This window comes from Leptopilina boulardi, unplaced genomic scaffold, assembly GCF_019393585.1.
Source record: "Leptopilina boulardi isolate dan_hultmark-lab unplaced genomic scaffold, ZJU_Lbou_2.1 LbouV2_123, whole genome shotgun sequence".
Taxonomy (NCBI): domain Eukaryota; kingdom Metazoa; phylum Arthropoda; class Insecta; order Hymenoptera; family Figitidae; genus Leptopilina; species Leptopilina boulardi.
Window position 1 is genome coordinate 3,391,247 of NW_026137667.1, and position 26,255 is coordinate 3,417,501.

The 26,255-nt window shown below is 27.5% G+C and overlaps 2 protein-coding genes across 5 annotated transcripts in view; one reads left to right on the forward strand and one right to left on the reverse strand.

The window, feature by feature from the left end:
* Positions 1-26,255, reverse strand: part of LOC127291026 (39S ribosomal protein L34, mitochondrial) — a 456,612-nt gene that overhangs the window by 268,036 nt on the left and 162,321 nt on the right. The window lies entirely within an intron of this gene.
* The window catches only part of LOC127291016 (heterogeneous nuclear ribonucleoprotein L), an 83,425-nt gene that overhangs the window by 2,375 nt on the left and 54,795 nt on the right, over positions 1-26,255 (forward strand). For all 3 annotated transcript variants that reach the window (XM_051319899.1, XM_051319900.1, XM_051319901.1), the window contains exons 2-3: positions 11,030-11,073; positions 13,033-13,102. In XM_051319899.1, the coding sequence (XP_051175856.1) occupies positions 11,030-11,073; positions 13,033-13,102 (114 nt within the window). The remainder of the gene's footprint in view (positions 1-11,029; positions 11,074-13,032; positions 13,103-26,255) is intronic.

Sequence of the window (26,255 nt, forward strand, 5' to 3'; positions counted from 1 at the left end):
GAATAAGTTTCTACTTTTTCAAAAAAAAAAAAATTTTAGACCATCTTCAAATTTTTGGAAGATTAATTTTATGGATGAAATAAAAATTGTTACAGTATCATATAAAAAAAATGGGACGAAGAGTTTTTCTCCATATATACATATTTTGCACTTTAACTTTCGGTGAATTTATGAGCTTACTTTTTTTTTTTTTTGATAAAAGTTATATGCTCTCTCGCGCAGGTTTTTATTATTGTCGCTCGAGAAGAAAATTTCTGAGACATATGTGTCAATTTTTTTTATTGATTTACGATTATTCTTTTGGAAATAAATTTCTGTGGAATATTTTTGAAAAAAAAGTGTTGTGTCAAAACAAAATATTGTGTTTTAAAATTAGGAAAATTAATAATAAAATTTGGTTTGATCATTTTATATATTATATATATACTCGACTGTCATATAACCGGTCTTGTGTCATCGACTCTCTGTAATCACACAGACAGTGACACTTGTTATAAATCAACTTTTCACAACGGTCGACGATCTCGGGAGTCTATCGTTCAAGTAAGGTCATTGTCAGGGCGGCATGACTTGATTCCAGTTGGTGTTTGAAAAAAAAATCATAATTTGAGATTAGTTTTCTTTGTTAAAAAAAAAAAAAAACGATTGGTGATTTTTTTTCGTCATATAGACTAATCTCTTATGTCATAGAAAGTCTTTGAGCTTGAAATTGTAGAAATATGATGTAGGGCATGAATAAATGTATAGGAAACTTGTTTTTGTATAAAGAATGCATAAAGTTATCGCAGAGTTAGTATCATCTAAGGCGAGAGAGTTTTTTTTCGTTTTATAAACAGACTGATTTAGTTTCCTATACAAATTTCACGCAGAGGATTAGAATCTTTAATTAGCATTAAAATATATTTTTTTTATTAATTAAAATAAAAATATTTTTCTTTAAAAATCATTGATTTTAATTCAATTTTTTGGGGGGGAATAAATAATGTAAAAAAATAATTTATTTTTCCAATATTGTTTTACAATTTATTATACATAAAGAGAAATTTTCATTTCCTTTTTGTTTTTGAAAGCCAGCAAGATCATCCATCACTTTCAAGTTCATATTCCGCGTTTTAAAGTGATTTATTTTTATAAACGCGAGTTAGGGACCGTTGAGAATGCACGTTCTAACATTAGTTATACTAAACTCGGTGAGGTTTTTTTGTTTTTTAAAAATAATTTCCATATAGCCACAAATCTATAAATATATCCTTGTTCAGTGAAATATCGCGTAAACTTCGCCTCGAAATTGTAGGTCAGTACATTGGAAATTTGTTTATTATTCGCTTCCAGGGCCGTTCTAGTTATCAATTTTACTATTTAAATTCCTTTAGGAATTGAAAATATTTGTGTTTAAAATTTTTTTCCTATAGAGGGAATATAAAAAGAATTTCTTTTAAAATCAATTTTCAAATTATTTTTTATTCTAATTGAAAAACATTTTAATGAAAATCAAAGTTTTGAAGATGATGAATTAATGGATATAAAGTTAATGTTTGCGTTATTGGCCAAGAATTTAGCAGGGAAGTCAAACCGTCTCTCAAAATCTTCAGACACTGTCCATTTGGATTCGAATGTGTCATAGAGACTAAAATATCTCTTTACCCGGGGTGCCTTTACTCTCAGACATGTTTGAATTTTCTCTTTATGATTTAATGAATCTTTCTTGAAAATTTCCAAATAAGAACAATGTTTTAATTTACTTTTGAATTTTACTTTTGATGATAAATAAAGTCAAAAGTTTCGAATGAGAGAGAGAGAGAGATTTTCCGTTTGTCGCTTTGTTTCCTATCTTGAACAATTTCATGCTCTTCGGAAGTAAATCTGCTTCCGTGGCTCCTATATATATATATGACTTTGTCATTAACACGAAAATTCCCCAACTTGGTGAATTATCATTTCTGATAATCAAATAATTAATAATGATGAAAATTTAACTAGAACATCTTCGTTATAGTCCAAAAAACTTGAATTTTTTTTTTCGAATAAATTTATTTTTACAATAATAGTAATCTTTTGTTAATATTTATCGAAAAAAAAAAATTTGTTCAAAGCGGTTCCAATATATGCGCAAGGCAATGTATATATTTAAAATTTTCAAGATCGATTTTCCGTGAGCGCGGATTTCAAGCGTGTAAAGATATATTTACTGGGAGAAAATTCGATGCACCGACCTCATCTCGGAAGAGTCAAATTGATGGGACGTTCCATTTTCTCCCCAGTTGCAGGATTATTCCTTCGTGGTGGAAAATTTGTCACCGCACAGGAAGAATACATACATAAAGGAATTCGTAATCGTTTCATTTTTGCTCTATAAAGGGAAGAATCAAATGAATTTTTTTTTTTTTTTTTGTCATTTAATATCAAATATGCATTGGGTTGTGTGCTCGAATTATTGAAATTCAATATAATTCTCAAACCTTATATATATATATGAACTTTTGCATTGCATCGTTTTCTACCCGGGGCTTTTAGATATCTGTGTTATTTTCATTTTCCTCGCTATTCACGCTCGATAAAGCTCAAGAGTCAGAAAGCTGAAAAGGTTGGAAATTTGACGTACAAATGGCTTATCTTCTGTCAAATGGAAGATCAATAAAGTATTGAAATTGTTCTCCTTTTCTTTTTTTAATTTTCACATTTTTGTTAGAAAGAAAATATTTTAAGATACTTTTGAAACTAAAATTAGTCTTGTATATTTTTATTTTAAACTGAAATATATGTGTTTTAGTTTTAAAGTACAAGACTAATTTAATTTCTGATTTTCATTGAAAAAATTTGAATAAAAGGAATTTTTTTTTACCGTCTATAAATATATATATATATATTTATATATATTACAATGGCAAAGTAGTAAAACAGCATCAAAAGAGAGAAAATGTGTGGCATCCGCTTTCTGCTAAAGTTTCCTTTCTGTTTCAAGTTTTACGTCTTTCTTTATATCGCATTCAGATATTCTATACAGAACCAGTTCACAAATGTTGTAAGAGAAAGGATGGCGATTTTTCTTGAAAAACAGGGGCAAATGTCACAGGGTGAAACTCGTTTCGAAGTCTTTGCACATTTTAAAGAGTTATTGTGATCTTTCTCTGATCTCGCACGAAGAATAGAATCGTGCGCTCTTCCCTTTCCTTATATCGTTTTTGACATTATTTCCATTTAGACTACAAATCGAGAGTAAAGGTTTATAATATATAGAATATTGTGTAAATTAAATAACAAACAAAAAACAATAATATTCCTTTCTTCGCGAAAGGTAAATAAATTTTCAACTAATAAAATTTATATAAACTTTTTAATGAATGAAAAGAAAGAGGATTTATCTTGGAATTCTTGTAATTTGAAAAATGTTGAACTAACTATTTTCTTCTGCTGAAGGATATTGCTCGAGAAAATTGATTAGCTACGTGAGTAGAAAGTAAAATTCAATATAAAAAAAAAAAAATTATTTTCATTTGAAGAAAAATTTTCTTGAAATATATTAAGTTAAAAAAAATTTAATTATTCTACATAACGTCATCAAAGTGGGTCGAAAAAAAGTAGGAACGTTATTTAGAATTCTCTAAAGTCTTTGAGAAATTGGACGTAAATCTCGGTGACGGCTAATTGAAACTAAATTGGTTAATTTTAACTCCTCGCAGATAAATTGATTAATCTCAAAAAGCAGTTAAACGTTTTGATACTATTAATTAAATTCTTCGATTGATTAAAAGTTTCTGTCGTTTAATTAAAGTTTTTTTTTTTTTAATTGATTGTCATTTTTTTATTATAATTTGGTAGAATTTTTTTGAAAAATTATATTATTATTTTTGTTTTATGCAAAATGAGAAAAGTAGTTTAAATATGTAAAACAAGTTAATTAGTCAGTTTATTATTCGAAAATCGAATAAATAATTGGAAAACGTTAATTTATCGAAATGTTATTGAAGATTTTCTAGCAATTAAATTGACTAATAATATATAGTAATTAACGACAGAGGGTAATTTAAATCATTGTAATGAAAGTGATGGCAATTACGCATTGTGTCTGTAATTTTAATTCAAGAGTCTCGAATTGCTTTTAAAATTCAATTTTCGAATACACACACGATATATTTTGAAAATGATATTCTCTAATTTCATTATTCGTATACTCTCTTTCTCTCTCTTTCTCTCTCTCTCTCGTGAATTTTAATTCCAAAGTGACAACGACGGATTAGGAATTTCACATTTTAATGTCCCAGGATGATCTGCTGTTCCAACCTAGTTTTCGTTATCCGCAGCTTTGGTCGTTGGGAGATTATTGGTATCAAAGAGAAAAACTTGCATTTAATGAAGAGTGCCATCCTCACAAGCGGATTAGCCTCTCTTTCTCACTCCCCCTTTTTTTTTTTCTTTCCCTCTCTGTTATCTTTTCATTTTAACCGCAGAAATTTCCCATTTTAGTTTTGGCTTTACTCTTCTTTTTAATTTCGATTTGGAACACTGATAAGAATTTCACTTTATAACTGGGAGTTTTTTTTTTTTTTGTCATAATTAATGAATTTCAAAATTTAATGTAAACTATGGGATAATTGTGAAATGTTTACTCTATAAATTTTAATTCGCTCTCTAATTTATTTTGTGAAAATTTTAATTATTTTTCACTAAAAATTTAGTAAAGAAAAAATATTTAGTAATATTTTAGTAAAAATTAGTGGAAATTACTAATTTGAATTAGTGAATGAATATATAGTTATTCAGTGAAAATATATATATAGCAGGTCGGATAGAATTGGAAAAAAAGTCACATATTTTCGGTCTCTCGGTGCACTCAAAAATTTAGTTTCGAGTTGGCGAACAAGTTTCGTTCTAGTCTACTAATCACGTTTAATCCAATTGGGCGTAGCTTGAGAAGTTCAGGCGACAGTGATTTAGGACACTCATGCGAGTCTATTTGCATATATAGGAGAGCGGCATTCGTTCATATACACGTTTGTTACTCTCTCTATCTCTCTCCAGATTCACAAGAGTATTTGACTGTTTCGTTGTCACATTGACTTTTAGGGAAATTTCCGCGGTTTCAGGAGCAGTATATCCGATAATCACTCAACAATCCGTATAACAACAAAGCGAGCTCGAATTCAGAGGTGTTGTGCAAAAATTTCCATTTTTTAATCTTAAATTTTTTTCTGCTGTAAAATTCGTTAATTTCAAAATTTCAAATAATCGGTTACTAGACTATTATAAATATTTATCTGTATCAAATAAATATTTATCTGTACCAAATAATATTTATTTGTATGTATTAAATTATAATATTTAAAAAAATAATTTCTGTATTTTAAAACAAAATTTTATTGTCCCACTCTCTAAATCTGAATTAGTAAAAATGTTTACTAATTTGAATTAGTGACTCACTTTTTGCTTCTGAATTAGTTAAATTTTACTAATTATTAGTAAAAGTTACTAATAATTAGTAAAATTTTACTAATTCAGAAACAAAAAGTGAGTCACTAATTCAAATTAGTAAACATTTTTACTAATTCAGATTTAAAGAGCAGAATAAAAATTATTTGTTTCAAGAAAATATTTATTTGATAATAAAGTAAACTTAACTTATTTGAATTAACTATATACAATTTTACAATGAAAAACTGAATGGAGGTTAAAAAATTTATTTAACTTATTCGATTAAAACATTTTGATAGAGCTAATCCAATTTAGTTTGTTAGTCTCTGGGGGAATAAATAAATGATAGAAATTGATTGAGTATAGAGAGAACAATAATATTTTTAAGAGGTTAATCTTGAGGTTGCATCTGTGCAGACAAATCCCTATATATATATATATATTTCTCTTTCTTGCGCATCAGCTAAAACAATAATATCAAAACTGTACTATATATTTTGTGGATAAATGGATCATATAAACAGAGAAACTATAATTTCAAACACTTTTGTATGTGATTCCTTGAGATGTTATTGTATATATATACAAGAGAAGGGGGGGTTACCGCACCGACCTACAAAAACTTTGCAATTATCTTGTTCGGATATAAATTATTTATACATGATTTTGTTTTTGACGAAAATTTTGTATTCTCTTCTGCATTTGTCACATTTGAACTACTATTTATAAAGAAGTTTCAAACTTTTTTTTTTGCACCATCTCAAAAAGCCACACAGCTGTCATATTATAAGGGAAAAATTGATAAATGAAAAAAACTTCTGTGAAAATTACTTTGAATTTTTTTTTGAGAACCTATTTTATTTTGAGGTTAGTCTTTCCTAATTATAATTTTTAATTTGTTCCAAAGAAAAAATATTAAAATTAGGTCAAATATTTCGATGGGAAAATTTCTCTCTTTTTAAAAAGAAACATAATGTGACTTTTATTTTAATGTCAGTGCTGACATTTGTTGAAACTATTTTGATTTTATCCCTTAAGATTCAGTTATTACTTTTTCTGAGTACGTTATATGGCGCAGAAAGACATTTTCCTTTGGATTTCTCTAGCACTTCATATAATCAGCATATATATACAGTGTGTTTCTGAAAATGTCGAGGAGAGAGTCGGAAGTCAGTTATAGTGTGTATAATGTTGTATAAAATATATATATATATATAGTTGAAAAGCTCTCCCGACCAAAGAGGCAATAAAATGTAAACATTGTTTTCATCCCTAATCTCTTTATCAGCACATGGTTGGCTGAATGCCAACTGACTTTCTATACAATCTCCGCACGAGCGTAGCATGTTTTCTATACATATATATTCCCTTCAAGAAAAACAGTTTAATTTCTCTCTATCCCCATAGTGGTATAAATCGTTGTTAAAAGTTAAGTCCATCTGATCGATTCCTGTTGTAAAATGTACAAATCCTCCCCTTTTTTCAACAAACCCCATATACTTGGAAAAATATTTTTTAATTAAAAATAATATCGTTCATATTTTCTTTTAAACATTTTTTTTTTAAATTTTAAAAACGTTTTCATTGTTTAGAAATTTTAGTAAATACTTAAAATGGTTAAATATTGGTTTACTTGGAATATGTTTTTTATTAACATAAATTTTTAACGAGTTTTCTAAATACATAGCATTATTTTTCTTAACAAATAAAACTCTAATAACACAAACCATTAGTTTTTAAATCCATTGTATTTTAAACATTTTTAAATTACTAGTTACATTCTCCTTTATTTTTATGCAAAAAAAAATTTATTTCATTCAAATAATCGATTAGTTATCAAATAATTATTTGAGCTAATTAAATAGTATTTATTTCAAATAAAAATTATTTGGTTCAAGTAAATATTTATTTGATAGAGAACCAATTATTTGAATGAAAATTTTAATTGATTAATTATTAAATTTCAACTTTATTACCTCAAAAAAATATATATATAAATCATAAAATTTTCATCACAATTTTTGATATAATTGAGAGATAATTTAATATTGTGAAATTCATTTCCTCAAGCTTTTAAAACAAGAACCCACTTGATATTTCTTTAACCGAGAAAACAGAAGGCTTATAGTGTTTGTAATTAATTGAAGGATCAAAGTAAAGTACACAGCATTATGAAAATGGCATACTAATAATATTGTACACACAAATATTAGTATCTCACTATTAATTAGGATAATTAATTAATGTCTTTTCTGTATATTATATATTTCAAAAATCGACTTTTTTTTTACAATGAGTTTTAAATATATTTTTTTTTTTTGCGAGCACAGAGATTGAAAACTGTTTTTCCACGAAGTGCGTATATAATTCAACCTGTCTGCTTTGTCGCACACACGCAATACTTGACGATATTTTTTTTATATCCAAGGCGGGTGTAAACCCATTGAGCGTGAAGCCACGTGGTTGGCGAACAGCCAACTGGAAAAGTGGCCGAGTTATGTTTATAACTGCATATATATTCCACGAGGGATTTGCCACGCTTCGTAACAGCTATATACATCCCCCCCCCCCCCGCCTTCTGTATATATGAAGCCTTACGTGTTTGTCTATATATATGAGACGCAAATCTTTGGAACGCGAATTCACAAATTCCTTTAAAAGAGTTCTCTTACTTTTGAGCAAAAAAAGAAATCAATCTCTTTCAATTTCTTTCTGTTTATACTTTCCATGAGAAGGGAATTGAAATGTTTTCTTAAAATTGTGCTTTTAATTCAGATTTCTTTCATTTACGTTTTATATTCCATGGATTTTTGGTGTATCTTAAAGCAAAAGAGTATAGAGCTCAATCATTCCTTGCGCTTTCGAGGATGAAAGACTGATGAATGAACTCAGAGTCAGGGTCACTGGTCCGTAACTTTATGTTCTATTTTTAGATTTTACTGCTCTTTCCACGGAAATTCTCCCTTTCTCTAATATTGAAGTGTATGTGCATTTGGCCTTTGAGGTGGTGGAATAAAGTTTTGTTTATCAAGAAAAGCGAGTCTGGAAAGTTAATGGCTGATGTGAGAGGTCGTTTACAAAATCAATGGGTTAGCTATTTTTTATTTTTTTTTATTTATCTTCAATGAAGATGTTTTCTCATACACAGAAAAAAAAGTAATTTTTATTACTTTCGGAATAAAAAGGGAACTGTCCGAAGTTTCTGCAGATTTCTGGCAACTTTTACTACAAAAATAGTAAAATTGACAATTTTTGTAGTAAATTTTACTGTTTTCGTAGTAATTTTTTTACTATTTTTGGAGTAAATTTTACTATATTTTTGGAGTAAAAGTTGTCAGAGATGCGCAGAAACTTCGAACAGTTCTCATTTTACTCCGAAAGTAGTAAAAATTACACGGAAAAAAAGAAAAAGTAATTTTTACTACTTTCGGAGTAAAACGGGAACTGTCCGAAGTTTCTGCACATTTCTGGCAACTTTTACTACAAAAATAGTAAAATTGACAATTTTTATAGTAAATTTTACTGTTTCCGTAGTAATTTTTACTATTTTTGGAGTAAATTTTACTATATTTTTGGAGTAAAATTTGCCAGAAATGTGCAGAAACTTCGGACATTTCCCTTTTTATTCCGAAAGTAGTAAAAAACACTTTTTCCTTTTTTCCGTGTAATTTTTACTACTTTCGGAGTAAAATGAAAACTGTTCGAAGTTTCTGCGCATCTCTGGCAACTTTTACTCTATAAAAATAGTAAAATTTACTCCAAAAATAGTAAAAATTACTACGGAAACAGTAAAATTTACTACAAAAATTGTCAATTTTACTATTTTTGGAATTAAACTTGCCAGAGATAAGCTGAAAATTCGGACAGTTCCCGTTTTACTCCGAAAGTAGTAAAAATTACATTTTTCTTTTTTTCCGTGTATAGAAATAATTACTTCTATTTAAAAAAACTGTTTTTTTTTCTTCCTGAAAGAATTTGTGATATTTAATCTATTTTTGTTGGGAGGGGGCAAAAAAAAGTATTAACTTATATATTTTTAGTTTAAAATCAGTATAATATTCGTGTGACGAAAAAGAGTTTTCTTCCGAGACACAAAGGAGGGCTTATTTATTTTTTGATGAAAGAAGATGTCAGTATGTTTTTCCTCCACTTTTGAAAATTACATAACTGCTGCAGTCTGCTTCCGGTTTTAGTCTAACAATTTTGTCTTGTGTTTGTGACACATCATTAGAGCGTCTAAAATACTTTCACGAGAGAGTCAATTATTAAAAGAAGGGAAGAAAGAAATTAATGTTTTTTTGTTTAATTAACACAGATTACAATTTTTTTTTTTAGTTTAATAATTAATTAACTAACGTTTAATATTTATTATATTTTTGTAAATTTTTTAAATACAAAATTTGCAATTTTATGACATTTTTTAGTGCGTTAACCTTGAACTATGGAAATTGAGTTGAAGTTAATATTAGTTTCATTTAGAATCTCTCGGGAATTTTAGTATAGATTCTCGATACGCAGAATATAGAACGCGAAATGGATATTTGGCTCCACAATGTCGGTCGCCGTAAATATTTTAGTAGATTGAACCATCGCGTGAGTGTTTAATACATATACATATATATGTAATATAAATGAACACGTATTTAAATAAAAACATACATATTCACTTGGATTTCCCCAAAAATAATCCATTGATTTTCAAATTTTTCGATAAAAAGATTGTTTTAATTTTTTAAATTGCTATTTTTATTTTTTTTATTACACTCTGAGCTATAAAAAATCCTCGTAACAATGACAATAATATATATAGCAGGTGGGTGCGTCTATTAATAGGGGGGGCCACTTATAAGATATCCTCTCTCCATTCCAGATTGCGAACTGCGCATAGTTATATGTATATAGAAAATTTAAACTCGAAATTGCTTTCTTGCATAATAGATCAACTTAACGAGAACGCAAATGACAAGTTTATTGCTTTCGCAAAAGACGTTTAGGGTCGATGAGAGAGAAGCTTTTGGCGTTCGAAAACGCCAAAATTCTTGATTGGAAATCGTATGTGTGTGTGTGTGAACAATATATGAATCGGACATATAATAGGAATCATTGATGATGATTATGGATGTGCGGAATAATTAGACCATCGTTATGCTCCTCGGGGACTTAATTAAAGGCTGGCATATGCATAACGCACGAAGGGAGGTCTTAAAATGTCACGTTTTCCTCTGAGATTAATGTTTCCTATTCCATATGCTCTCGTGACAATAGATTAAAATTATTGATTGGCAAATTGACGAAATTAGTCTTAATATCAAAATAATATCAGATAAAATTTTCTATATGACATAATTTTTCTATTTGTAATACACTGAGAAAAATATGCTCTTGAATCAACAGCATTTCTGCCAAATGTATAAAAATTATTGATTCAAAATCATATGCTATTAAATTTGTAAAATATTTTATAGATTCTATAACATATGCTTTTGAATTAATAATTTTTATACCTTTGGCAGAAATGCTATTGATTCAATAGCATATTTTTCTCAGTGTATAATAAATTTTTATTAGTCCTTTTTATTAATAATTAATAAATACTAATTATATATTTTTCTGATTTCAGAATCATGAATACAGCGGCTATGGAGATGAACCTCGACGTAAGAGGTGAGTAAATAATTATTGTTTTTTTTGGGGATTTTATTTCAAACTAAATAATAATTATAATTCACCGTTCAATTAATTAATAATTTACGGCTAATTAATTAAAGTTGAAATTATAGTTAAATTAGATGGAACAAAATTATTATTTTTGAAACGAGAAAATTATTCCAACATGGAGAAGAAAAATAATTTAAAACCAGTGGAAATTTTTTTTTTTTTTGAAAATTTATAAACACGCATTGAATGTGTATTTTAGAGACTAATTATCCGGAATAACGATTCTAGCTATTACAGAGTAGAACATTATGCGAGACACTAACGACCGTTTAAAATCCAGGTGTTCGCACATTGGTACTTTTCCAGCTTTATAAACGTGCGTTACATTTTATATATATATAATATATAAAACCTAAATGTTTTTTTATACAATGGCACATTTACATTTGGTCGACAAAATTATTGAGTCGTGACACTTTTTGCATTTGCGCAGACGACGACGAAAGCATATATATATTCTGTAAATGTGTGAATCATCTACACAAGGGAGTTGCACAATCGATCTCGAGCTTTTTTACTATCTCTGGTATATACGAATAACAAGCTACATTTGCTTCTTTAATCCCTTCTTCTTTTTTTTTAAATTAACAATTGTGGAAAAAAATTATTTTTCTAAATAATTCTGTTGTTATAAACAAAGAATTTGATAGTATTGTTATTTTACTAGCAGATAATGGTTTTTTTCTCTTTGGAAGTTTGAAAAAAAAAATCTCTACTCTTTTAATTTTATTTGACTCTAAAAAAAATTATTTTGTTTTCAGAAGAATTGATAGAAATTTACATAATTTGATAATAAATTCAAACTGTTAGAAAAAATGACTCTCTCCATAAGAATAGAATAAATGCACAATATTGGCTTTTGTTGAATGTAAATTCGTCCCACTGAATCTCACTTAACGCTCGAGTTAACTTATTATTAGACTTGGCCAAAGTAGATGTGGCACCACACAAACTTGGGTAACTGCTTTTGCATCGCGTTTAATTAATTTTGTCTTGAGATTTGACCTCACCGTTTTTGATAATTAACAAAACGGTTAATTTCATGGTCTATAATTTATTTGTTTGTTTTTTTATTCCTCCATGTCGTACATTGCTTTTTAAACTTTCATTTGTATTAAATAATTAATTTGTTACACATTTGTCAAAAGAAAATTGAGAATTTTTTTTTCTATTTCATCTCAAATATCGTAATTTAATAATTAATTTCAAAACTTTATTCAGTACCATTCAATAAAAGTATATGTACTCGTATAATTATAAAAGTAACAACATTGAAACTTACTTTTCATATCGCGCGTTCATGAAAAATGAATAATTAGTATAACTCTCGCAAACATGTACATATAATCTGAATAAAGAAGTTGTTATATGGGGAAAATAAAGTTAAAATTACATAGAGGCAATGAAATATACACGCGAATAAGGTAAATGTTCCACTTTGTAAAATTTCTATCAGTCAAGTATTAGTTTGTGTATAAATAAAGTTATAAAAATTTTTTGATAAAATTCAATTGATTAAATAATTTTTATTTGTTTTGCTTTTCATTCAGAGTTGTAATTTTCAATCTTTTGCTATTTATTGAAAATTAAAATAAATAAAAAGTTGATTAAATAATATTTTTATAATTGAAGTTTGCAATTGAAAATTTTATGTTATTTCTATTTTTAGAGTACACACAAAATTAAAAGTATCAAATTGATACCAAAAATATCAAATTGATACAAATTTTTATATCAATTTGATATTTTTGGTATCAATTTGATACTTTTAAATTAGTGTGATATGAAAAAATAAAAAGAAAATACTGATTTTGTATTAAATTGAGAACATTTACCTTATTTTTATTTATAAATAAAAAATACGTTAGAATTTTTATTATTAAGGAATTTGTTTATTTTTTTTAGGGAGGACAATAATAAACCGAATCACGTGCTTTTGTTCACAATTATCAACCCCGTTTACCCCATCACAGTGGTGAGTACATATTTTTCTTTATAATTCTAATGCAAAAAGAGAATGTAAAATATATTTCATTTTAAAAAATTTAACACTCTTATCAGCATTGGTAAATAGGAATTCATTATTTATATCTATATCTATTTATAATATTTACATTATTTATATTTATTTGCGTTATTTTTATATACAAATATTTTGTATATTCTCTTTTTTATTTTTTCTGAATGATTCAAACAAAAAAGGGATTTTTTAAATAAGAGTATATATGATTGACTGTGACACAGTGCAGCTGGTTGAGTTTACAGAAAAAGCACAATAGGGAAAAAGAAAAAAAAAAATATTGGAAATATCCAGTAGAATTGGATTTCAAATTACTGATGTAACATCATAGCATTTAACGTACATATATGAAATATAAAACGAATAATTGTTCTTTATAACTATTTTCATTTTACAGTCTATTTTTTTTTATTTTTTTGCTTTATTTTTGGTTTTGCCAGTAATAGATGGATCGACACTATTTATCTTGTGTATGTATTTGTGGTAAAAGATCGTTCACACTTCATGCATACGCAAGTGTTCACATAGCTCACCGGTCACACTTCCTTTTTATTTTCCTTTTTGTCTTAGTTGCCTTGGCCATCATGCTAATTAAAGAGCTTCTCTTAAGATTTAACATTTTTCTTTTCTTTATTTAAAAAAAAAAAAATTTCGCAAGTTTTTCTACTTCTATTAAAAACAAGTTTTTTATGCAAATTAAAATAATTCCAGTTTTATATATGGATTTTAAAATATTTATAATGGGGACTGGTATTTAATTTTTTTATTATAAAATTCAATTATTTTTCAAATATATCTGAATATTTTTATAGATTACATTTTTTTAAGTCTTTTTAATAATATTTTGAATTTTAATTATAAACTTGTAGTTTTGAAAAAAATTTGAGTTTTAGTAATATGTGTGTGAGAATATTTGAGTATAGCTCTCTTTGCAAGTGCTTAGTAACTTTCTATAAGTCGTTTGAACAATATTTTAGTAACTCTATGCTGTAACTTCTCTCTAAAGATTTACGACAAATTTCCAATGGTCCACATTAGACGTGTCGAATTATTGACATATAGATTCATAAATCTTTTAGTAGAAAATTAATAGATAAAAAATTAATATTTTCAGAAAATATAAAAAAAAACGAAATTATATTTTAATTTTTGTTGTATTCGTTCAATTAATTAATAATTCGAAATCCTGTTTCATACGTGCCGATAATGTAAATAACGTTGATAATATAATGAACAGCATAAATTATAATCAAGGGAAACATATATACATTAATTACTAAACGTGTATGGTAATTTTTTCCATATTCTTATCTTAATTTTCACGAAACTATTTTTATTTATTCAACTATCTATATAGTTTGTAATTTCCTATCGTTTGATAATAATTCTCTTTATCACTCTTTATTTATTTAGTAAAAACTTGAATATGTATTAGAAATGTTGATAATTTACTGGATTGTTTGCAATGAAGGTCTTTAACGGCATTGTAAAATATTATACTATATATATCCGTTATATTTTCTAATACTTAAAAGTTTTATCACTTTATATAAGTTTATAGTTTTAGAATAAAATTTTCTATAATTCTAACTTTGCCCAAGAAGTTATAATTTGCATTTACAGTATTTCTTGCAAAAGTTGAAATTCTTCAAATAAGTTCTCGTGCACTTGCACCGCATTTCTTCTCCTCTTCCCCTCTCTATTTCTTACTTCCTCTGGATTATAATATATATATATATATGTATATATACATATATAACGGATTCAGCTCGGTGATTAAGTCTAGCTCTGGAACCCAAGACGATTACATGCCTACCGCAAAGACGTGTTACACCACGTGTATGCAAATACAGGTAGATTATCATTGCCTTCCTCGCTTTTATACACATAGCTATAACTCAAAGAGAACTCTGAGGAACATTTCCACTATAAATTGGTAACTGTGCTCTCCAATACTTGATACTCACTACCAAGGTCTCTCTCGTTGTTGGTCTTCAAAGGAGATAATTTCGCCATTAAGTGACCGCGATGTTTACACGTCGCGTGTGGATTGCATGGTTTCTGGTAATTTGTACAAAACCCACTTGCTTATACCTATTTAAGACTTTTTTTAAAAAACTATCCTTTTAGCCTGATAATTCTACTTCCTGGATATAATTTTAAAGCCGTAAATTGTTTTTCCTGTTTTGTGTACGATTTCAGATAACTTTTTGTGAACTTAGTTTTTTTGGATCTATTTCATTATGGTTTATATATTTTAAAGCATTTTGAGGTTTAAAGTTAGTTTCAATCAAATCAATGATTTTCACTTTTAGTAAATTATTATTAGATTAAAATTTCAATTAGTAAATTAACCCAATTTTTTGCTTTTTTTGTTTATGAAAAAATTTAGGTATTTTTTAGAATGGTAAATTTTAACTACAACATGTTCGTGTATTTCAAAATGAGAATTCTCTGGATAGTCGATTAACTTCATTATATAGAGAGAATACCACAATTGAATTCTGAAATAAAACTGAATTGCAATTTTACGTGTATGCTATATGCGCAAAAGGAAAAAACTTAATTTTCTTTATCAAGCAAAAATTAGAATTTGAAAGTGAAAAAAAAGATTTTATTTCCAGAAGCATTTAATAAATAGTTTTTTTTGAATATATTAAATTAAAGAATAATTTTGAAAAGTAGACGAAATAAAATTTTACTGCAAACGAGACTCGGTAACGATTAGAATGAAAGCGAAAGAGATACTCAGGAAACTTTAATTTTCACTGATAACTGAGAATCTAACCGAGCATGGCGTTTAATAGTCTATAAATCTTGTCGGCTTTCTCTATATGGTCGCAGGGACACTAAGGTCAAATTATGTTCCCATACGTTAGGACAATGTTATTTGTATCCACATACGTTGTTACTATACATTTGTGCACTTATGTTGACGTAGCGCATATAAGCGCATATACAGTATGTACTTTATATGTTTGTGTCACAAGTTCGTTCATCTCTCTGGTAAAGCGAAAGGTTACATTCCACAAATCTCAATTTCTCCTTTCTTCTTCATTTCATTTCTTATGCGTATTATGTACAATTTATCATGTTTTTTAAACAAAAAAATTTCTCAAAATTGTAATATATGTTTATTTTTTCTTTTTACTTTTCGTATTATATAAGAGGGAATTTTCTATTTGAACAAATATTTTATGTTTCATCTAAAAAAAGAAATTAAAATATTCTATTTTAATTCTATCCTTGGAAATATTTTATATGAAAATTTCCCGTTTCGAAAAGTCGTTTATATAAAGTTTATCAAGTAAATTTGAAACTTTGATTTGATAAGCACATGCAATATCCAATAAGTAAACTTGTCTTGCTACCTACTGCCTTATATATATATATACTTGATAGAAAAAAAAAGTACATGGAAACATAAATTACACGACGTAAGTTTTCTATACGTGCGGGGAAATGACGTAAGTTTCCTCTAAGTAGCTTAAAGCAAAAGTGTGCGCTTAAAAACTTTGTTAACAATTTTCACTTCTTTTCTTTTTTCCCTCCTCTCGATATTTCAAGTTTCAAACATATTACATTTTCCTCTTTTCGACATTTGATGATGAATATATTTTCAATATTTTTTCTTAATTCCCCAAAGCAGAGTGTACTTAGCGGTAATCCCTTACGAAGTTTAAATCTGAATTTTATAATTATTTGATAGGAAAATTAACAAGTTTCTTCATAAAGTAAAAAAAAAAAAAAGTTATGATTATCTTCAGGCTTCGTTAATGAAAGCAGTTATTTGCAAACTTTTTATATAAATTTAAAATGAGAAAAAAAAAATTATTATTTTCCCAGTTACCCATATAGGTAAAAAAGGTAAAGGCATTTGAGCTTCACTATATGATAATGGTAATTCATAGGAAAGAGAAATGACTTTCTGACGTGTTGAAATTTGTCATCGGAAGTTCTTAGCCAAAGAAGCGAAGTTATTCCTCTCTATATAGAAAAGTAATCCGAAGGCAGAACTAAAAGATAATGTGTGAGAAACTTACTCAAATACTAAAGAAATGTTTTTAATAATAATTTAAAATTTTTATTTTCCGGAAATAAAAATCTATGAGTAGATTACATAATTTAAAAGAGAAACTTAAAGTAATTCTCGCAAAATAGTCATCGGTTGACAAATGCCAACTCAACAAGATTCATCTCTCACTCCCGCGTTGCCAGATGGCGCTTTTAATTAAGACAAATCATCCGTGTGACGTTTGACCACACGACACACATCTGAACTCAAAATCACCCTTTATCGAATCGCTCTAGAAATAAATGAAATGGCTTCAATACTAAAAATAATTTCTTTATTCTTATCTAGAATTCTCTCTCTCTCTCGATAATAATTAATTAAACTTATATTTTAATTAATTATTTATATTCAATTGCACGCGCGAATTGTTAAATAAGAAATTTTCTCTCTCGCACACACCTTTTTCAGGCTTCCTAATTGGGAATGTAATTACTACTTCAGTATTTAATTACCGTGACCGCAGGCGCTATTGAACTCAGGGCATTTTTGCGCGAGAGAATTAATCATTGTTTGCTCGATAACGAGAACTAGAAAGGAATTAATTGACGAGGCTGGTTTTGGTTACCCTGAGGGGGTCACTCTCGAAATATACATGCTCTCGCAACTACAAATTATCGTCATAGTGTTGTTCTCATGTCTCTCTCTCTCTCTCTCCTTTGTGTCGTTGTGAAAAAAAAACAAAAGACAGAGGGAAATTTTTCATTTGAACTTTTTGAAAAAAAAAAAACAATCATCTATAATTTTTTGGGAGTAAAAAAGAGAATATTATTGGCTTTTTTTCCTTTTTTTAATTCATGTCGGCATGCTTAAAGCTAGTTCTTTACTTTGAAATGTTTCTGGACAGTCTGATTTACATTGTGTAACGATAAGCGGAATAAATTTAGCCCTTGTTCCGTTTCATGAAAATTTATGTATTTAAATATCATTGATATAGTTTCGCGGTTACTTTTTTTTCATCCTTTGTCTATAATGAAAGTTCTCTGTATATATATTGTTTTCTTCTTCATGACAAATGAGATTTATTTATTCTCAAATTGTTTCTATATATTCTAAATTCGAATTCGAATTGTAATTATTACAGAAAGTTTCTAATTTTTAGTTATCACTGAAAAAAGGTTTGGTATTAATAACCAAACATTTGGTTAGTATTTAAGCAACCAAAGTTTTTTATTGAATCAACAAAATTTTGGTTGTCCCAATCAAACTTTAGTTAGGACAACAAAAATCCTTTTTTTTCTAATTTTCGGTTATGTCAAACAAATTTTGATTGAGACAATTAAAATTTTGTTGTTTCAAAAAAAAAAAAGTTTGGTTGCTTAAATACCAACCAAACGTTTTTACTCAGAAAAAAGATATATTTGAACCAAATGTACCATTTTATTTACCCAATTTTTTTGGTTAGTTCAAACAAAATTTGTTTAATTCAAATAAATATTTATTTGATCTAAATAACTGTTTGGTTTATTTTAATAAATTTTTTGAACAAAGAAAAAAATTGAGCTAAATAAACGTTTAGTTTATGCAACCAAATGTTTGGTTAACTGTATATCAATGCATTTATTTTGTTGATTTAACCAAAATTTGGTTTCTTTAAACGAATTTTTTTCTGAGTGTGGTTGTCAATACAAAACCCTTTTTTCAGTGTAGTTTCTACTAAACAAAAATATTACTAAATAATTTCTCATAAGTATACCATTTTTTTCTGGTTTTCATTTAGTATTCGAATGCAAGTTTCAAAAATCAATTACTATAGAAAAAAACTAAATAGCTTTAGTTCTGGAACGTCCGACGTTTAATTCGAGTAATTAGTATTTTTTAAGGTAAACTAAAAGATTTCCATGAAAGGAATTAAGAGCACACAGTAGACAACAGAATATAGAGTATATAAACTTGCTTACATGACTTAACAATAGAGTTATTAACGCGATTAGCTTTCGTGCTCGTTCCAGAAGCGCATTTTACGTATACAGTCAAAGTATATATATATATATATTAGAATAGGAAAATGGCATTAGAGGAGCGCCGGACACAATGTTTAATAAATCTAAAAGACATGGTTTTGTATTTACATTATATAAGCTTTTTGACCCTTAAACTATGAATTTTGACATTTATATAACAATTGCGTTGGCGCTTAATTATTTTATGGAAACTGCACACTGATTATTATCTCGTCTCTTGTTTCCAAGAGAGTCGGTGGTTCGTTACCTCTGTCAATTATAACACTAGAATAATTTTCCATTTCATTTCCCTCGACCTAGAACCAGTTGTCCAGATTACATATTGCCGCAAATTCAATCTGGCTCACGAATATATGATTGACAGGTTTGTTTACAAAATCAATATGGACATTGAGGTGTATGAGAGAAAGAGAAAGAGAGTTGTATGCAATTCAATGGGCAAATTATAAAATGATTGCAAAAAAAAAAAAAATAAGTCAATAGGTCATTTTTATTGAAATAATTTCTATTTGTTTTTTAATTTATTTTTTTTCTTTTCTAAATATTTTAAATAAATTAATTGAAAATTGTGTTTTTTTTATATTTTCAATATTAAAATGTTTGGCACTTGTTCGCAAATATTAAAAATTCAAATTGAAGTTTTGAAATTGTCTTTCAATAGAGTTCGAACTTTATATGTTGTACAAGCATATACTGTAATTCAATTTCCTTTATATAGAAAGTGTTATATGTTGTATCTGATATGTTGGATTTGAAGAAAAGTCGTTTCTCTTTTATAAAAGGAAAATTACTACTCGTTTTAAATTCTCTTATTCTAAAGAAAAGTCTCGTATTTTTCAATATTGCATCTCTCTTCAGGTTCGTTACTTTACTGAACTATATAAATTCTTGAACGTTTTTATTTCCCTATAGAAACTTCCTTTTTTTTTGAAATAATAATTGTATGATTTTTTTTTATTAATTTTTTTTTTTATTTATATAAAAATTTAGTTTGTTTTTCACACGAAGGATCATTAAGTTGATTTAAAATTTATTTGGTCCATCCTGTTACCTGTATTATACAAGGTTTTACGATGTAATGCAGTAAATGGTGGAAAAGCGAAAAGAATTTAACGGACATGATTATTCGATTCCGAAAAAGGGCTTTTAAAGCTGAGTGTGTATATATATACAGGATCAGTTGGTTTATCGACATGACCGTCGAGTTTGGAAATAAAAAAAAAAAGAACAAAAATGAAAAAATACCGAGTGTCTCGCTTTCCGTTTGCCCAAATCAAGAATCGAAATAAATGCACATACTTGAACTTTATTTCCGTGTTTCTTTTATTTTATTTATTTCTCTCTTCTGTCTTTTTCGTTCTCTTTTTTTTTCTCTATTTTATAGTCTCTTCCATTTGCTTCATTGGTGCTTCAGGTTCACTTACAATTTGCGTTTGTAGGGTGCGGTTGTGGACAGAAAAGTGGTAGATCGTGTTTGAGTCCATCAAAAACGCTCCTTTTTCCAGCTTGACTCAATAATCGATAAAGTTACTCCCCTCTTTTATCTCTGGAGGCAAAAACTTGCTGTGTGTGGAAAACCCAGTATATTTTCTATTTCGTTTCATGTCTTTTTATCCAAAATTTTGTGCACCTAAATGTTTGTCCTGTTTGTCCGCATGTGGATTTTATATATGAACTCCTTGATATATGCTTTCATTTGTTAGAGAAAATAGAAAAGGTCAGGAAATTGTGGCGCAATTTTAGCAAAAGTTATTTTCACTAATTCCAGAAAATTTATCTTCTTTTTTTTTAAATTACTTTATATTTTCTACAACATCTAATTTTATATGACATCTTGAGTTCCTAAATTTTCAAACTTTTCTGTTTAAAGTTAGGTAATATATACTTTTTTAAATATATATGTTCTCTAAAATTAAAAAACTTGCACGAAGGTATATAAATAATGCTTGACGTAAAACAATTTGTAAAGAAAATGAATTAGAGGTTATTTATTTTTTTTGAAATAATTATGAATGGATTTTTTTAAAAATTGTTTTAAGAATGACACTTGTTATAAAGTGATAGACATTTTTCTCAAAATTTATTAGATTGTTTGGAAAATATAGGATGTTTCTAAATTGTGTGTTGGTTTTCAAAAAACCAAAAAAAAATAACACACATTTCACGCGTGCCTCGTGTGATTTATAATCGTTCGAGAAATTTAGGAGCTCATAGTGTTTTGACAGCACAGACTGTTCTCATGTATCAAACGTCTGGTGTGCGGACGACTATTATCTTTCTCTCTCTCTCTCTCGCATCTCTCCTAGAATATGTGGGCTGAGTTTATATGAACTTTTCTTCTTCCGTGTCCGCCTAACTTTAAGCAAAATCGTTATGGTTCCGTTGACAAAGCCATCTCTTAAAAATACACTTCTCAATAAAATTTATGTGATCGTATTCTTTCAAAAATGTACACTGAAAAAAAATTTATTTAATTCAAATAATCGATTGACGATTATTTCAATGAAATAATTTTTTTTTTTCAAATACATTATTTGAAAAATGATACGAGGCTGAAGTACGCAACGTTTATGATAAACGATTTTTAAAGAAATAATTTTTTAAAATGAAAAATTCTATAATGTTTTGCCTAAAAAATATTTTTTTTATAATTTGTTAATTAATGAAAACTACAAGAAATATTTTTTAGGCGAAAAATTATAGAATTTTTCAATTTAAATAATTAATTCTTTAAAATCGTTTATCATAAACGTTGCGTACTTCAGCTTCGTAAATGATTTACCCAAAAAAAAATTAATTTATACTCGTTTTTCAATATTCTTCTGTACTAAAATTCGATTCTTTATTGCAAACGTTTTTATTAATATTTATATTTATATCGATACTGTATAAAGCTTTATAAGAAGCTTACAAATATATATATATATAGTGACAATTGTTTTTTAGAGAGATAAATCGTAATAATAGTCCGAAGACTTGAATAATAATTTTAATGTCAACGAGTTGGCGACTTATTGGAATATATTTCAGGCTTTAAATGAACGGAATCTTTTTTTTCTACATCATGGTCTTCGTTTAAAAGAAATAAAAGTCAGGGTAAATCTTTGAAATTCGTTAATTTAAATAAACTTGAGAAAAAAAAAAAAATGTCAAATAATTTTTGACAAAACGCTAACGATTCTATAATTAATATTCCCTTGATAATAATTAAACCCCTGGAATAGAAAATCTTTTCATTATCTTTGAGTTTCTTGGATTTATATACTCTATTGTTTCACTATTGATCCAAAGTTCTTTGGGTTCCTTTCTTTTTTTCATTCTTTTTTTTTTTAAGGTTGTATTTCTTCTCAAGCTATTCTTTACAACATTGTTATAGGATTCTATAGAATTTTTAGTAGTTTTTATCAGTTCTTTATTATATCTCGTAAAAGAAATAATATCTTAAAATTTTTTCTTTCCAATATTTTATAATTAATTCGATTGATTTAATAAAAATGATATTGTCGAGAAATATATATTTTTTATTCATTTATTTTTAGCACGAGTTGAAAAAATAAATCACAATTTTATAGTAAAATTAATATAGTGGATTATTTACGTTCAATAAAATTTATTCGCGGATCCAATTACTTCATTTATATATCACAAGCGTATCAATTCATGTAAAATTATATGAACTTTGACAAGTCTTCAATTTTGCATCGTTGTTTTGATGTGCCAAAGAGCTGTAAACACATTTATAAAAAAAAAATTGATATAGATTCACGTGCAATTGATTTTGAAAGAGAACAAGTATTATTATTTGTTTGATATAAAAAAAAGTTTTTGTTTTTGAAAAAGCCATTGAATTTATCATCGCGAAACTATCATTTTTAAACTATACCATTGTTAAGCAAAATTTTATTTTTCAATTTTTTATTTCTTTTTTTTTTTAAATGTACGTTTTTAAACCTTGTTTATCCAGTGTTGATTTTTTATATTGTTATTACGATTAAGGTGGATTATGATACGGCACATTTTTTTTTTTTTTTTTTGAATATACTGAGATTTATAGACAACACGCAATTAATTCAATGTGGAGACGGATATCGTCAGCGAAATACGTGCAGGATGTATTCGTACACCGGTTTTACGCGGAGAATTTTAATTTATTCTGAGGCTTTATTACCTCGCTACGAATTTGCCGTCGCACGTGACACCCAAGCGGAAACATGGTATATGATATTACCAATATACGGGACCGCGTGAAAGCGGCAAATCAAGCCACTGTTTGCAATAAAAATTTTTCCCCCGAAAAATAAAACAAGATTTAAGTTATGAAATGATAGTAGTCCAACATTCTGCACGCTCACCAAGTTTCATATCTCTACTATATATTAAATAATGAGTATTATTCGCGACAGCTTTTTTAAATTCTTTTTTTTTTTTTTAATTTTCATATCAGAAAACATTTTAAAGAAAATTTCTACAAATTAATTAAACATTATTTTACTTTGGAGAACGGGGGAAAAAAAAATGACAAACATTTGTCATATTGTTGATTTATGAGAAATGTATATAATAGAAGCTAAAATAACGTTTAACCATTGCGAAAACGAGTTTTGAGATTAACTAAATCTTTTCTTGTTTGAACTTTTGTTTTATTGAGTTGAAAAGAAATGCAGCACGTATATAGACACCTTAATTAAATTAGCGTTCTATTGAATGTGCTTTGGACTTGTTCTCAAAAGCAGAAATTCACTAAAGAAAACTCTATTTCCAACATCACATAATACTTAATTGATTTTCACTCAATTCACAAAAGAAAATTTTTGTTTCACGAATAATAAAAAGAAATCGAATTTTTTTTTCTCTGGAAATCTATGTAAAAAAAAAAATTATTCAGTTATAAATTCGTTTCACGTAGGAAAAAAGTAGAACAATTTTTTAAAAACAATTTTAATTTCTAACGATTTAGTTTTAAAAAAAATCATAGTTTCAAACAATGGTAATTTCTGACTCGTTTTAAAACAAAACTTTCTTTAATTTACTCTCTAAATTTGTATTCGTAAAAATTTTATTTGTGCTAAATAAAATTTTTGACTTTAAATATATTATATATATATATATATATATATATATATATATATATACATTGGAAATAAAGGCAACGCGCGCGCGGTTTATGAAAACCTATTCTCGTGTGAGTCGATTTGTTAAGCCTGAATGAGATCGAGAGAGAAAACCTTAAACCGAGTGGTGCTTGAATTCGGATTAACGAAAAGTATAAAGTACCTACTCCCAGACCTATTTCCCTTAGCGTTAAATTACCAATACTAGAGTTTCCACTCACTGTTGGATAGAAAGAAAGAAAAAAAAAAGAGAAAAAGTTTAAGCAAACTCGAGTGGAAAGTCGTGATTTCGACCGTACGTGAATCCAATAGTAAATAGATGTCGATAGAATGCTGTTTCCTTGAGATTTTTGCACTTAGCTTAATTTTCAGAAATGAATTTTTTAATCCTTGACCGAGATTCACGAAAAAAAGGGGTTTTAAAAATAATTTTAGTTTAAATTTTGTAAAATTACAAGCTTTTTGTGTATAGTTGGAAAAAAAATTGAAAGTCAGTGCGCGCGCGGGTAAACTTTTTTCAAATTTTTAGTGTAATAGTTGAGAGTCCTCGTGGGAAGAAAGTTTTTTTAAACTTTACAATAAAGCTTCGATCTTCATTATACATAAAACTATTTACTTTCTCTCTCTCTTTCTATAGATGAAAAAGTTGGGAAATTCGATATATGAAAAAAAAATTGATAAAATGAGTTTTTCTACGTTGAGTAATAAAATTTGAGTTGTAAGTTAATAAAATCTCATTCATTCGAATCAAATAATTAGAGATATCGAATAGGGAAACGTATTTTCTTGATCGAAGAAAATTTAATCACTGACTTGAAAAATCAGACCTGATTAGATTTTATTCTCTCCCCGCATTGGTGTATAAGAAAATAATATTTGCCTTGTAATTATATTGAAAAAAGAAGTTTTTTTTTTTAAATTGGTAAAATTAGTAAATTAAACTTAAAAGTCTAAGCTATAAAATATCGCGTGGAAGAAGCCAACCTCGTGATAATCGATTACACTCTTTAGTCTTTACGACAAAAGAAAAGAAGGAAGAAAAAAAAAAAAAGAAGCTTCGCGTATTCATGTCACTCGCGATCGCAAAAAACACGAAAGTAGGAAAACTAGCATGTATTTAGTATGATGAGGTCGTTGCATATATATATATATATACGATTTCTGGCAGTGATAAAGATAATGTCACTCTAAAATCTCTCTGGGTACTCTTCAGATAAGCGCAAGTTGTATATATATATGTATATATACTTGACAGAATATTATGCACTCTCACATACTCTTCGATGTTATATATTGTTGTCTTCATATAAGACATATGAAATGTATACCAAGATATTTCCTTTTGAAATAATGTGTCAACTTAACATTTCACATAGTTCAACTATCATTTTTCACCTGATATATAGTTCTGCTCTCTTTCATCAAAATTATTCATACTGAGGTTATATGTACAAATTCTAACAAATAACTCTGTAAATATTTTTCATACAATTTCAAGCTGGTCATTTAAGTTATATTATTTATAAAAAGTAGCTATTGATCGTTTCAAACAAAAAGTATATTGCAATATGTATCTATATTGCAACTATAATTGCGCTATTAATTTTTATAACTCTATTTGAAACAATCGTAGCTTTTAAAAATTCAAGGTAGTAAAGTACTAGTAGTAAAGTTACACGATCATCAATAAAAAAAATTACCGACACAGAAATCTAATTTACCGGCTGATGGTAAAACAGAATTTTGAAAAAAGAAAATATAAAAAAATTACCGACACAGAAATCTACCTTACCGACTGATGGCAAAACAATTTTTTGAGAAATGAAAATATAAAATTACCGACACAGAAATCTACCTTACCGACTGATGGTTATAATGGCGGTGATTTTAGATTTTTAAAAAATTGTTTTACCATCAGTTGGTAAGGTAGATTTCTGTGTCGGTAACTTTTATATTTTCTT